General features: G+C 39.5%; 1 protein-coding gene across 6 annotated transcripts in view; it reads left to right on the top strand.

Annotated features, from left to right (window-relative positions):
* The window catches only part of LOC135217277 (glyoxal reductase-like), a 135,964-nt gene that overhangs the window by 83,667 nt on the left and 39,097 nt on the right, over positions 1–13,200 (top strand). For all 6 annotated transcript variants that reach the window (XM_064253022.1, XM_064253019.1, XM_064253021.1 and 3 more), the window contains exons 6-7: positions 354–515; positions 1,111–1,315. In XM_064253022.1, the coding sequence (XP_064109092.1) occupies positions 354–515; positions 1,111–1,315 (367 nt within the window). The remainder of the gene's footprint in view (positions 1–353; positions 516–1,110; positions 1,316–13,200) is intronic.

The raw sequence follows: 13,200 nt of genomic DNA, 5'->3' as shown, positions 1-13,200 counted from the left end.
AAATTGTTGGTAACAGCACCTATCCCTGGTTATTGGTGCTGATAACTGGGGAGTGGTGCCAATAATTGAGGCTGCTGATAACCAGGGGACTGCCTTACACTGTAGCAACTAATGATACCAGCACTTTGGAACAGAAAACTGGAATAGGCAAATAGGAGAATGTAATTTTTAGTGCTCTTTTCCTCAAAAGTCAAGCTGTTTAGCATGGTAAATTGCAGTGAAAAGCATTTTCCAAATTATCCAATTCATTACATGTAAATATTGAAAATATTATATAATCTAGTAGTTATCAATTAATATAATGACATAGGTTAGATTTAATGCCTGCATGTTTTCTTCATTCTATTGTACAGCCTGAAGACCCTGAGAACCAGAAACGTCGAAATGAAAGCTGGTCTGCTTTAGAAAGTTTGTACAAGAGTGGGAAAGTTCGAGCTGTAGGTGTCTCCAACTATAATATCAGCCACCTTGAAGATTTACTACAGCATTGTAGTGTCATACCTCATATTAATCAGGTGACTAGTGTGCTACTTAAATTATTTTTGTATGAGTTTGTACAATACAGTACTGCAGTGTGAGGAACAGAAATGCTTTCATACAAATTAGTACAACCTTTTGTTTTTCTTATTGCCCTTATACTTAATTGAGTCAGTAGAAAGACTGCCTGTACTACCAAGCAAAGACAACCTTCCTTTATGGCTTGGTAGGCTGATAAAAACAACTGTCATAGTAAATTTCTGTGACTTAATTTGGGAAAGAATTGGCATTTTCAGTGCCAGGAAATATGGTACATTTTGTTCATAATTTTCTCCATTTTTGCAACCTTTTTATTGACATTTCTTCCCTATAGCTTCAGCAACATCTACCTTGGCTTCACTTTGCCTAGTTAATAAATTACTGTACATAGTATATGTATTACATGATATTGTGAGTGTTACTCTGCATTTCTTTTTAAAACTTAGCTGAAACTGTTGGTAATGGTGTATAACAAATCTTAAAGGTAAAATACTGTATGGGTTTCACATTTATGGAAAATAAATTTTATATACGTTACATATTTTAATAACTTTGTTCTACATGATAAACTAATTAGTATTATTTTGTCATCAGGTGGAATACCATCCACATTACCAACAAAAAGAACTGAAAAAGTACTGTGATGAGCATGGAATCAAGATTCAGGCATATTCTTCTTTAGGAACAACTGTCTGTAATAGTCCTTTGCTTGAGAATTCTCTAGTGAAAGAAGTTGCAAAGAAGTCATGTCGAACTCCAGCTCAGGTTCTACTTCGATGGGCTACTCAACAGGGAGTTGGTTTGTATATACTATACATACTAAATTTTATAGGAAATACACATTTCATTGGAAATACAGGCAGTGTTAACACTGTAAAACAGTGGGCTTGGAACTCTCAGAGATTAATTTATGTGGGTTCCAGCTTATGTAGATATGTTTGAAAAGATGGAAAAATTACTTTTCTAGAATTATATTAACTTATAGTAGTATATAAAACTTGTTAAATGTGTATTTTGTAAACATATACGTACATACACTTATATTATATAGGCAATATAGAACACTTAAACATATTCTTTGAGGTTGTCCAATTTTCAACCAACAAAGAAATCCATGGAAAAGGTAGTCAAAATTTTCATGTTTTATATGTGTATCCAGTTAAGTGATTAAATTTGGTCAAGATACAATGATTAAATTTGGTCCAATGTATTGATTGAGACCAAATAATTCAGGCTAGCTTTATGATAGTTTAGAATGTTAACGCAAGTGGTATGGTGAAACTGTGTATTAATGATAATAATAAGGTACAGATATATACTTAATTATAGATCTTTCATGTGCTGTTTTACTTGTAGGTTATGTTTATTTAGGCATATGAGCTGTTTTTCTTGATATGGGTGTCCTGCTTTTCCTTATATACTGACGATTGTTTAAGTTTATTTTTCATTTATATTGTTGGACTGTGTTTTTCAGTACTTTTCTTACTTTTAAGAAGTTTGAGTCTCTGACAATCTTTCCTCTTTACATGTCAAGCAGTTCAACCTCTTCACTGTTTTTTGCTATCTTCCAGGGCAGTGGCAGATGTAGGGGGTTGTTGATAGCAGCCTCAAACCCACCCTCTAACTTAAGAGATAGTACCATTTTCAGGATCATACCAGTTTTTTATTAGACTTGTTTTGCAATAGTAATTAGATAAAACCTTGTCTAACAAAATTATATAATGAAGTACATAATGGTCATTATGGGGGGAAATTGGGGGAAAAGGGTCAGACCCAACTTCCTCAAGCTTCCAGAATATTTCATTCCAATAAGGTTATGTGACCAAGTGATAGCAGCCATTTGTTATCTGTTGTATACCATATAATTAATTTCACATAAGTGACTTACCAAACAATTGCATTAGCTGTACGCTTTCTTACCTGGCAGTCGAAAATTCAAATTCCTGGCGGCGGTAGTGGCGCTGCCATTGTTTGTGTAGGTGATACAGATCCCGCTCACTTTTAGGAATACCTGGTACTGCTGAGCTCTAGACTCTTCAATTCGTTTTCTGACGGCCACGGGGTAACACTGGTGGTTTGTTGTTGCAGTCGACTTTCGTCGCCATTGTGGATTTTTTCTTTTTGGTGGTGTACAATTTCTTGGTTGGCTTTTTTGCTTCATCAGTTAGCTGCCTAGTTATTAACAAGTTCTTACAAAGATGTCTGATGCTAGTTCTTCTTCAGTTAGGTTTTGCAGCAGTGGCTGCAAAACTAGATTAGCTAAACTATGTTACGATCCGCACTCCAAATGTTTTAAATGTAGGGGTCAGTGCTGTAGCAAGGAATTAACTTGTGATGAGTACCATAGTTTAGATGAACAAGGTTGGAAGACTTTTCAAGCTCATTTGGATAAGATGGACAAAGATAGGAAAAGGAAAGCAGCTCTTAGAGCGGGTAGTAAAACTAGAGTAGAGACAACTCCCGTGCCTTTAGAGGCAAACAAACCATCACTATCTTCTCCACTTTTATTGAATATTTCACCTATTGATAGTCCTCCAACTTCAGTACCAATTACTCCAGACCAGGTATCCCATGTTTCTGATCCCAACACCATTTCCTTGTTAGAGTCCAAGATGGACAAGAAATTTGAGTTCTTGGCAAAATCCATTATGGATTTGGGTATAACGGATTTGGGTATGTTGTTTCGTGTGTTCGTAGAGAAGTCAAGTGAAAAGGCCAGTGTTAGGCCAAGTGTCAGTTTCTTGTCCAAGGAGGCGGCTGTCCGTTCCCCCTGTTCTCCTAGACGAAGGTCCCTGTCCCGCTCCCCAGCTCCCGGGAGAAGACATACCGGAGGTCGAAGGGAGACTGGGGGAGTTTACCCACGGTCAGTCGCCGACTCCGTCAACTTCAACTCGCGAGTGCCCAGGAAACGCCGCTGGGAGTGACACGCAGTTGTCGTCCGACTCGGAAGTGCAGTCGCCTGTGTTGAGGCGAAAAGTGTGGAGTGATTTAGTGTCGCGTCCTTTGAAGAGACATGCCCAGCGTGCGAGAGGGATGTTGCCACCTGTTAAGAAATCCAAGGAGCACTGGAGTCCACAACCTTCCTGCATTTTTGCTCCGGACCAGTTTTTCCAGGAAGATCGTCAGTCCTCTTCGGATAGCGTAACTTTGGATGGAGTCAGACGCTCACGTGCGTTACAGCGCTCGTGAGACTGACTCGCCTCGTTGTGTATCGATAGGAGTTTCGACTTGTTCGCCTCATTCGTCTCGAGCTGTTTCGACTCGTTCGCCCATTCGCCTCGAGCTGCTTCGACTCGTTCGCCTCATACGTCTCGTGTTGTTTCGACTCCCAGTCGTTCGTTTTCGAAGAAGAGCCCCTTTAAACATCAACTTCAAGAATTGATGGTCTTTTTGAAGAAGACAACGAGCCAGACGGAAGAGGAAGACGGGGAATCGGCCGTCCTGTCGGAAGAGGAAACTCAAGACCAGGATTCAAAGCCCTCTTCTGCTTATTCTAGTCTGTTAAGGTTTCTTTTACAGACGTATCCGGACTTTTTTTGAACCAGCTTCGCCTTCTTCACCTCCGTCGATGTTTGTGAAGGATAGGAGATCAGCACCTTTTGGGTTACCGAAACCAGTTCTTTCTTAGTCCTTGAAGAAAGCACTGAAGGAAGTAGAAGAGTGGCTTGCTAAGAAGAGGGAGTCAGGCAAGGCTTCGTTCGCCATCCCTCCGTCGAAGCTGCAGAATAAAACCTACAGGTTTTATGCTACCGGAGAATTTCCTTCTTTGGAAGTTTCTGCCTCCTCCCAAGAAGACTTCTCTGGCCTTGTGGACTCTCACAGAAGAGGAGCGTTCTCAGCTGCGAAAGTGTTGTTCTCTTCACCCGAGTTAGATCACCAGGTGAAGAACTTATACAAGGTGATCGAAGTCTTCAGTTTTCTGGATTGGACTATTGCAGCGTTAGCCAGGAAAATTGAAGATTGCCAGAATCTGGATGAGGATTTTTCTGCCGACTGGCTCAATGTGTTGTCCTGTGCGGACAGGGCAGAGAGAGACGGTTCAGGGGAATTGGCTGCCCTATTCACTATGAGAGTACTAAAGAAGAGAGAACAGTGGTGCTCTTTCACATCTCGAGGAGTAACAACGAACCAAAAATCGGCTTTGTTGTTCTCCCCCCTGAGTAAATCTCACCTGTTTCCAGAAGAAACCATCAAGCATGTGCTGTCGGACCTGGAGAAAAAGTCCACCAATGATCTTTTTCAGTCAGCGAGAAGACCTAAGGAACCTCCAGCGACAGGAGCCAAAGTTTCTCCTCTATAAAAGCATCCCTTTCGAGGAGGTAAGTCGAGGTGGCAGCAGAGACCAAGAACTAATCTACGAACCACCTCTAAGTCTACCAAGAAACCTTTCTTTAAGACAGATAAATGATCAGAAGGTCCTTCACACACCCGTGGGGGCAAGACTCCACGACTACTGGGAAGAATGGAGTCGAAGAGGAGCAGAACAGTGGGTAATACAGGTGCTTCGAGAGGGATGTGTGATCCCTTTTACGCAGGATCCACCACTGTCCAATACACCTGTCTGTTTGACAGCATACTCGACAGGATCAACAAGAGCTTTGGCTTTAGCCAAAGAAGTAGAAGAGCTCATCAACAAAGAGGCCATAGAGGAGGTAACAGACACAAACTCCCCAGGGTTTTACAACAGGCTCTTCGTAGTCCCCAAGGCATCAGGGGGATGGAGACCTGTTTTGGACGCAAGCGCTCTGAACCTCTTCGTCCAGAAGAAATTCTGAATGGAAACCAGTCGATCGGTAATGTCAGCCATCCAACCGGGCGACTGGATGGTATCTCTCGACATGAAGGATGCATACTTCCATGTCCCCATCCATCAGAACTCCAGGAAGTTCCTGAGATTCATATTCAAGAAGAGAGTCTTCCAGTTCAGAGCCCTCTGCTTCGGTCTGTCAACCGCCCCTCAAGTATTTACTCGGATTCTCGCGCCTCTGGGAAAGTGGCTGCATTTGATGGGGATCAACACAGCTTTTTACTTAGACGACGGGCTCCTGAGAGCCAGATCAAGTCATCAGTGTGTGAAGGACTTGGAGAAGATGCTTACTTTGACACAACAATTGGGTATCATAATAAACACGGAGAAGTCCCAATTGATTCCAACTCAGAGGATTCTCTATTTAGGGATGATACTAGACTCTCTAGCTTTTCGGGTTTTTCTCTCCCCGAAGAGGATAGTCCTGCCTGTCGACAGTCCAGCAATTTCTGGTTTGCCCGTCCTGCTCAGCGCTTGAATGGATGAGCCTACTCGGGACCCTGGCTTCAGTGGAGAGTTTTGTCAGGTTAGGACGCCTCAGTTCTTCCTGAAAGCAAATTGGTCTCGGAAGACACAGTTGGACTCACTTGTTTTCCCCTTGACGGAAGAGATAAAGGTGGATCTTCGTTGGTGGCATTTGAGGGAAAGATTACAAGAAGGAATTTCCCTAGTCGCGTCAAACCCCGACCTGCAGTTCTTCTCAGACGCCTCAGACAGCGGATGGGGAGCCCGTTTAGGGGACAAGAGAGTATCAGGTCTGTGGACAGAACAAGAAAAGACCTTGCACATCAATGGAAAGGAATTGAAGGCCATCCTCTTAGGGCTACAAGCGTTCGACCATTTAGTCACCGGAAGAAACAGCGGTCTACTTGGACAACACCACAGCGTTGTTATATGTACGGAAGCAGGGAGGGACCCACTCGTTCTCTCTCAACAAGATAGCCGAAGATCTCCTCACCTGGACGAACGGGAAGAGGATCACCATTTTTCCAAGATTTGTGCAAGGGAGAATGAACGTGCTTGCAGACAAACTTAATCGGGTAAATCAGGTGTTACCAACAGAATGGACTCTGAACGAGAGTGTGTGTCAGGATTTCTGGAAGCTTTGGGGAAGACCATCAATAGACCTGTTCGCCACATCGAGGAACAATTGCCCTCCCATTTTTTTGTTCTCCGATTCCAGAACCATTAGCGTGGAGAACAGATGCGATGCTGCTAGATTGGACAGGACTGGACGTTTACGCTTTTCTCCCTTTCGGGAGATAAGAGAGGTCTTAAAAAAAAAGCTTCAATGCACAGAATGTGACAATGACCCTAGTAGTGCCATTCTGGCCTAGGAAAGAGTGGTTCCCGGACCTTCTCAATCTGCTGGTGGATTTTCCCAGACTATTTCCACAAAATCCATCGCTTCTCAGATAGCCCCATTTCAACTGATATCACCAAGGGCTGTCCGCTCTGGCCCTGACAGGATTCAGACTGTCAGGAACCTGGTCAGAGCTAAAGGGTTGCCGTGAAGGGCATCAGAAGCTATTGCTAGCTGCAGAAGAAGCTCTTCTGTTCTGCCAAGCTCTCGAAAACCCCCCCACCCCCCTTTTCAAATGTGACTAAAAATCAAGACATCAAACAGCAACAATGACAAACAGATAGTATAAACATGGAAACTGGATTTCATACCAATAATTACTGAAACCCAAAATCAAAAGTGATATTACAACAACCAATACCACCACCAACATAGATGATTCAGTTATCCATGGAAAAGAACTTCCAATAGAAGAAGAATTAAATAATGATGATAATCGAACTGGCAAAAAAGAAAGAATTTTCTAGAAAGAACCCCACCTAAGGGAAAAAAAGTAAATATTGAAAATTACAATCAATCCAGAGAGACTCCAACTACACCAGGAGAACATTTTAAAAAAGATATTAAACTAACCTCATCACAAGTGGAAATACACAATTACCCTCAATCTCAATTAAACAGCCATTCTGGACAGTAAAGATCACTCTTTACAATTTCCATCAAATAATACTAATGAAAATCATACCATTAAACCAAAACCAAAATAAAATAAAACTATCACCCCCCAACCATCCACAAGACCGAAATATCCCATTAACAACAACAAAACAAATAACCCCTCAAACCAACAGTCCTTATCACTACAGAAAAGGAACAATAGAATTACAAAACCAGAAATTTCTAAAGCTAGACCAAAAACTTCTGAACCAATAATTAACATTACCAAACATGCTTCATCTTGTGGTTGTAATGAATGCTTTGTAAGTACATATAACCAACTAACTACCAAGACAGAGGACACAGTACGAAATTGTATTGACAATTTTACCAAATTAAGGAGGTGCCCTTTACACACCAACATGAGAACGAATTATGTTCTGAATCCTTAAAATACAAAAAGGAAATTATAAAATCAAAAATAGACTTATTAATATTCAACTATGAAAAACAAACAACTGCAGAATCTAATAACCAACATACAAATACAACGATTAAAAAACCACAAACTAAATTCAAATGCATATAAACTACGAGATAAAGTAAAATCAGCAATCAATTTACAGAATTTAACACCAATTCCTCCCAATAATGGAATATAAAAATTCATTCAATGGAATATAAATGGTCTCTTAAAAACCCGACTAACGTCTGGTGAATTACAAAGAATCATACGAGACCACAACCCAATGTGCATATGTCTACAACATTAGGAAGTAAACCCTACAAATATCCAACACTATAAAATTGCCTGTTATTCACAACTGCGGTGGAAAATTAGGCACAGCCATATACGTTCATAATAGCATTACATATGAACCTGTTGACATACCATCTATGCCATATCAATAACATCAATTAAACTGTATATGCCTGATAAAAGTAAATTACTATTTGTAATTTATATAACCAAACCAAATTTCAATGCAAATTTCAGTGATTTTTCTGAACTTATTAGCAAAAGTATACAGAACCATAACTACTTATAGTAGGAGATTTTAAAATGCACATAATCCATTATGGGATATTAATAACCCCACTGACACATCCGGAATCAACATAGAGAATACTATAATGAAACACAATCTGTATTGTCTCAATGAAAGCGAAGTTCCAACATATTTTTCAAATACACACCTAACCTTTTCTTCAATTGACATTTCATTATGTTCAAATGATGTAGCGGAGAAATTTGAATGGAACGTCCTAGACGATTCATACACAAGTGACCATTTCCCAATCATTCTGAACTACTTAAGTAATGTCAAAATATTGCCACCTACAAGATATAATATCCAAAAGTCTAACTGGATAAATATTTTCCTATACACACGAAACATACCACATTTCCCACATAATGAAGAATCACAATACTACATGTGAATCCTTCTCAAAACTTCATAATAAATGCTGCAGATAAAAGTATTCCAAAAACAAAACACATTCCACAAAATCCCCTGTCCCATGGGGTGGAATCCAACATTAACAACATTAAGTAAAATAAAACATATATTGAGTCGCAATCTAAACAGACTCAAAACTCGCCTAAATCACTCAACAAAATGCCCTATAGTATAAAACATATTCAACAAAATAGTTATAACAAACATAACAATTAACCACATTAAACCACTATATAACAAATATACAGCCAAATTTAGAAAAACGGTTAATAGCTGAAAAAATCGCATCATGGAAGGAATATGTCTCAAACATATCTTCAAACACATCCACAAGGGATGTCTGGCAAAAGATAAGGAAATCAATGGAAAACATATAAGACTCCAAGAAGTGCAATACATTTAAATGGAAAAATATACCATGATACTTATGAAATATCATCAAACATAATTGGGAAACATTTTGAAAACATCAGTGCTTACTCCAGCCTAGATACACATTTTCAAAGTATCAGAAAACAAAAAGAAAATATAATACTCAATTTTGAAACTCTTGAAGACCTGGAATATAACTATATTTTTAACATGGATGAACTAGATAATGCCATCAACTCTTGTCATCCCTCTGCACCAGGATATGATAAAATATCATTTGAAATGATAGAAAAATTAGCTCCTATAGCTAAATCATATTTATTAAAAATTTTACAATAGTATCTGGCTAAAACGTGTCTTTCCTGATAAATGGAAACATGCCATAATTATTCCAATAAACAAACCAGGAAAGGATGCAAGTAATCCATCCAATTATAGACCGATATCTCTAACAATTTGCCTATGCAAAATCTTAGAAAAAATGGTTAATGCACGATTAACGTATGTAATAACCAAAGAATCCATTTTAACACCAACACAATCTGGTTCAATAGCTGGCAGATCAACCCTAGATCCCTTAACACATTTAGAAGATCATATCAAAAAAAGGCTTTGAACAAAAGAAATTAACAGTAGCTTATATTTTTTGATATAGAAAAAGCATACGATACAACATGGAAACATAACATCATGCAAAAACTCCATCCAAGGGACTAAGAGGCCACTTACCAATATTTATTAAGAACTTCTTAACAAACAGAACTTTTCAAGTAGAGTAGAAAATCCTACTCAGTAACCTATAACTGGAAGAAAGGAATCCCTCAAGGTAGTGTCTTGAGCTGTACATTGTTTGCTTTAGCAATCATGACATTACTATAAATTTACCAAGTGGTGTAAAAAACAGTTTATATGTTGATGACTTTGTCATTTACTATACGAGTAGTAATCTGAGACATGCTCAGAGAGTTCTCAGTACTGCCTTTCATTTAAATATATGTAGTTGGGCAAATTCAGTTGGATTTAAATTTTCAACTGATAAAACAAAAGCAATCGTCTCTACAAAGACAAAACGGTGGATGAAGAAAACCCAAACAATCAAACTGCATCTTTATAGCACTGAAATACAATTTTGTACAAAAATCAAGTATCCAGGAGTAATAGTTTGATCAAACATTTGTAAACTTTGGAAAGAGCAAACATCAAAATACATTTCAAAGCCAAGGGCATCAAAGCCCTTGCCATATTAAAAAGTTATCACACACTAATTGGGGAGCAAAGCGAGACATTTTATTAATGATATATAAGGCAACAGTCTTATTCATAATAGATTACTGCTGTCCAATATATTCATCCGCCTCAGAATCTGCATTAAAATCTCTCGATGCAGTGCACCATGAAGGCGTGCGATTGTGCACAGGAGCTTTCCGATCGTCCCCAACAAACTCACTTTTGGTGGAGGCAGGTGTTTTGCCCTTAAAACATCACCGTAATTTAATAACAATACAAAAAGGTCTTTCAATGCAAGCAGGATCGTCTCCTGCAACTTACTGCTTCCAAAACTGTAATCAAGTAACAGCAGTTAATAGTACTAGCTCTTTCCCAAAAAGAGCTAGATACATAATGAACATACATAATATGAATCCAATTTTTCACACCACCAATGGAATTGCCACCACCATGGATTTTAAATAGAGTAAAGATATGTACCTCCCTGTCTTACCTACTCAAAAAACAAATGACAAGTACGGAAATGTACCGCCAACATGCTTTGGAGCACATTAGAAGAAAAGGCGACAAATTTATGATATATACAGACGGCTCCAAAAATAATGTTGGAGTAGGAGCATCTGCATATTCGAAAAATATGTTAAAGTAAAAAAAGCCTACCTTCAATATCATCAGTATTTACTGCTGAAGTCACAGCCATACAGATGGCTCTAGATATGATATCTGAGGCAAAAGCAAGTGTCTCTGTTATTTTCAGTGACTCACGTAGCGCTATAGATGCAATAAGACAGTATAAACCAGGAAACCAAATAGTACAGGAAATTCAAATAAAAATTCATCAACTCCTCCAATCAGGAATATCAATGGAAATATGTTGGATCCCAGCACACGAATAAAAGGGAAATAAAAGAATATGCAGACTCTGCTGCCAAATTAGCCTGCACTATCCCTCCAACAATTTCATATGCCCCAGTGTCAGACTGGGTAAAATCAGTTAAAACATTAATTTACCAGGATTGGAAAGAAGAATGGGCCTCTGTGCCAACAACAAATAAACTTAAAAATATAAAAACTGAAGTCTATGCATGGAGGACATCCTCACAGGAGGAAAGAGCAAAAGAGGTGATCCTAGCAAGGCTACGTATAGGACACACAAGATTCTCACATGGTCACTTGATGTCAACACCACATGCTGACCCAGTGAAATGTAACAGATGTCAAACACCCATGACAGTACAGCATTTGCTTGTTGAGTGCCCAAATTGACCCAGCAAAGATCTATTTATCTGCGGAGTTCGGAAATGAAAAATATTCTTGCGGAAAGCAGGGATTTTTCAATTAATAAAATCATAAATTTTTTAAATAAGACGGGTTTCTCAATAAGTCTAATTTTTTTTTTTTTTTTTTTTTTCTTCTTCTTCTTCTCAGGATTGATCCCTGAGAACCAGCCCGAAGAGGAAGAGTCTACTTGAGACTCAGAGGTCTGGAAAAAGGAAAAAACTAACACCTATTAATAATAATCTGCCAAGCTCTACCAGTCCAAGTGGAAAGTTTTTAGGTCATGGTGCAGACGACATAGCATCTCTTCTTCTGAGACATCTATAACAGAAATTGCGGAATTTTTGTTATTTCTGAGGGACACCAAGAAGTTGGCCACTTCAACTATTAAAGGATATAGGGCCATGCTTTCATCGGTTTTCAAGCATAGAGGCCTCGACATTTCGTCAAATCAGGACATCAGTGACCTGATCAGATCCTTTAGTTCCTCCAAGATTTTCAAGCCTGAAGAAGTGGAATGGAATATGGATGTAGTTTTAAGGTGGCTCAACGGCCCCCAATTTGAAACGTTGAATTGTTCTGCAACCTTGAGGGACGTAACTAGGAAGCGCTATTCCTATCGCTTAGCCACGGCGGAAGAGTAAGCGAGTTGCAGGCGATGAGTAAGTAAGTGGGTTTCGCCCAGGGCAATGCAGTTTGTTCTTATGTAACAGACTTCCTTGCTAAAAATCCTTGGCCCCGTTCTTTCAAGATAAATAACCTGACAGACTTAGTCAGGTCGGAAGATGAGGAATGTACATTGTGTCCGGTGAAAGCCATCAGACACTACCTGACTAGGACAGAAACTGTGAGAGGAGAGTCGAGCCGACTCTGGTCTTGGTGAAAGACCCATCTCAGCCTCTTTCAAAGAATGTAATGTCCTTTTTCCTGAGGAACATGCTCTTAAGGTGCTGAAAGTGAAGGCGCATGAGATTCGTGCAGTAGCAACGTATTTGGCTTTCAGACAGAATATGTCTCTATCCTCCATTATGCAAACAACATTCTGGAGGTCGGAATCGATGTTTGCATCGCACTATTTGAAGGAGGTAGAAACTACTTACGAAAACTGCTTTAGATTGGGACCATTGTCAGTAGCGGGAATGGTGTTGGGAGAGGAAGCATAGGGGGACCCGGTTTTTTCCCTCTATCATCTCCTTGCCTTGAATTTGAGGTTTCATGTATGACACTTACCTGGCAGGTATATATATAGCTATATTCTCTGTTCGCACTGGCAGAATTTTCAAAACTCGCGGCAACGCTAGATCACTGGTAGTTCAGGTGATCGCCACCCCCTTCCCGTTCCGTGGCGCTGGTGCTCGGAATCATTCCCATTTTCGTCAGATTTTTTCTGCCAGCCGAACCGGCAACATCGTTGTGGGTTCCCTGCTAGAATTTCGAACTCGTTAGCTGACTTTCGCTGTACTTTGATGGATTATTGGGTATCGTATTGGAAAGTTGGATTGGCAATCGCGTTTGGAATTTCTTATAATGTCTGATTCTGGTTTAGTATTTAGAGTGTGTGTGAAAGAAGGGTGCAA

This window comes from Macrobrachium nipponense, chromosome 7 (assembly GCF_015104395.2).
Source record: "Macrobrachium nipponense isolate FS-2020 chromosome 7, ASM1510439v2, whole genome shotgun sequence".
NCBI lineage: Eukaryota > Metazoa > Arthropoda > Malacostraca > Decapoda > Palaemonidae > Macrobrachium > Macrobrachium nipponense.
Note: the sequence above shows the minus strand (reverse complement) of the source record. Positions and strands in the feature narration are given on the sequence as shown.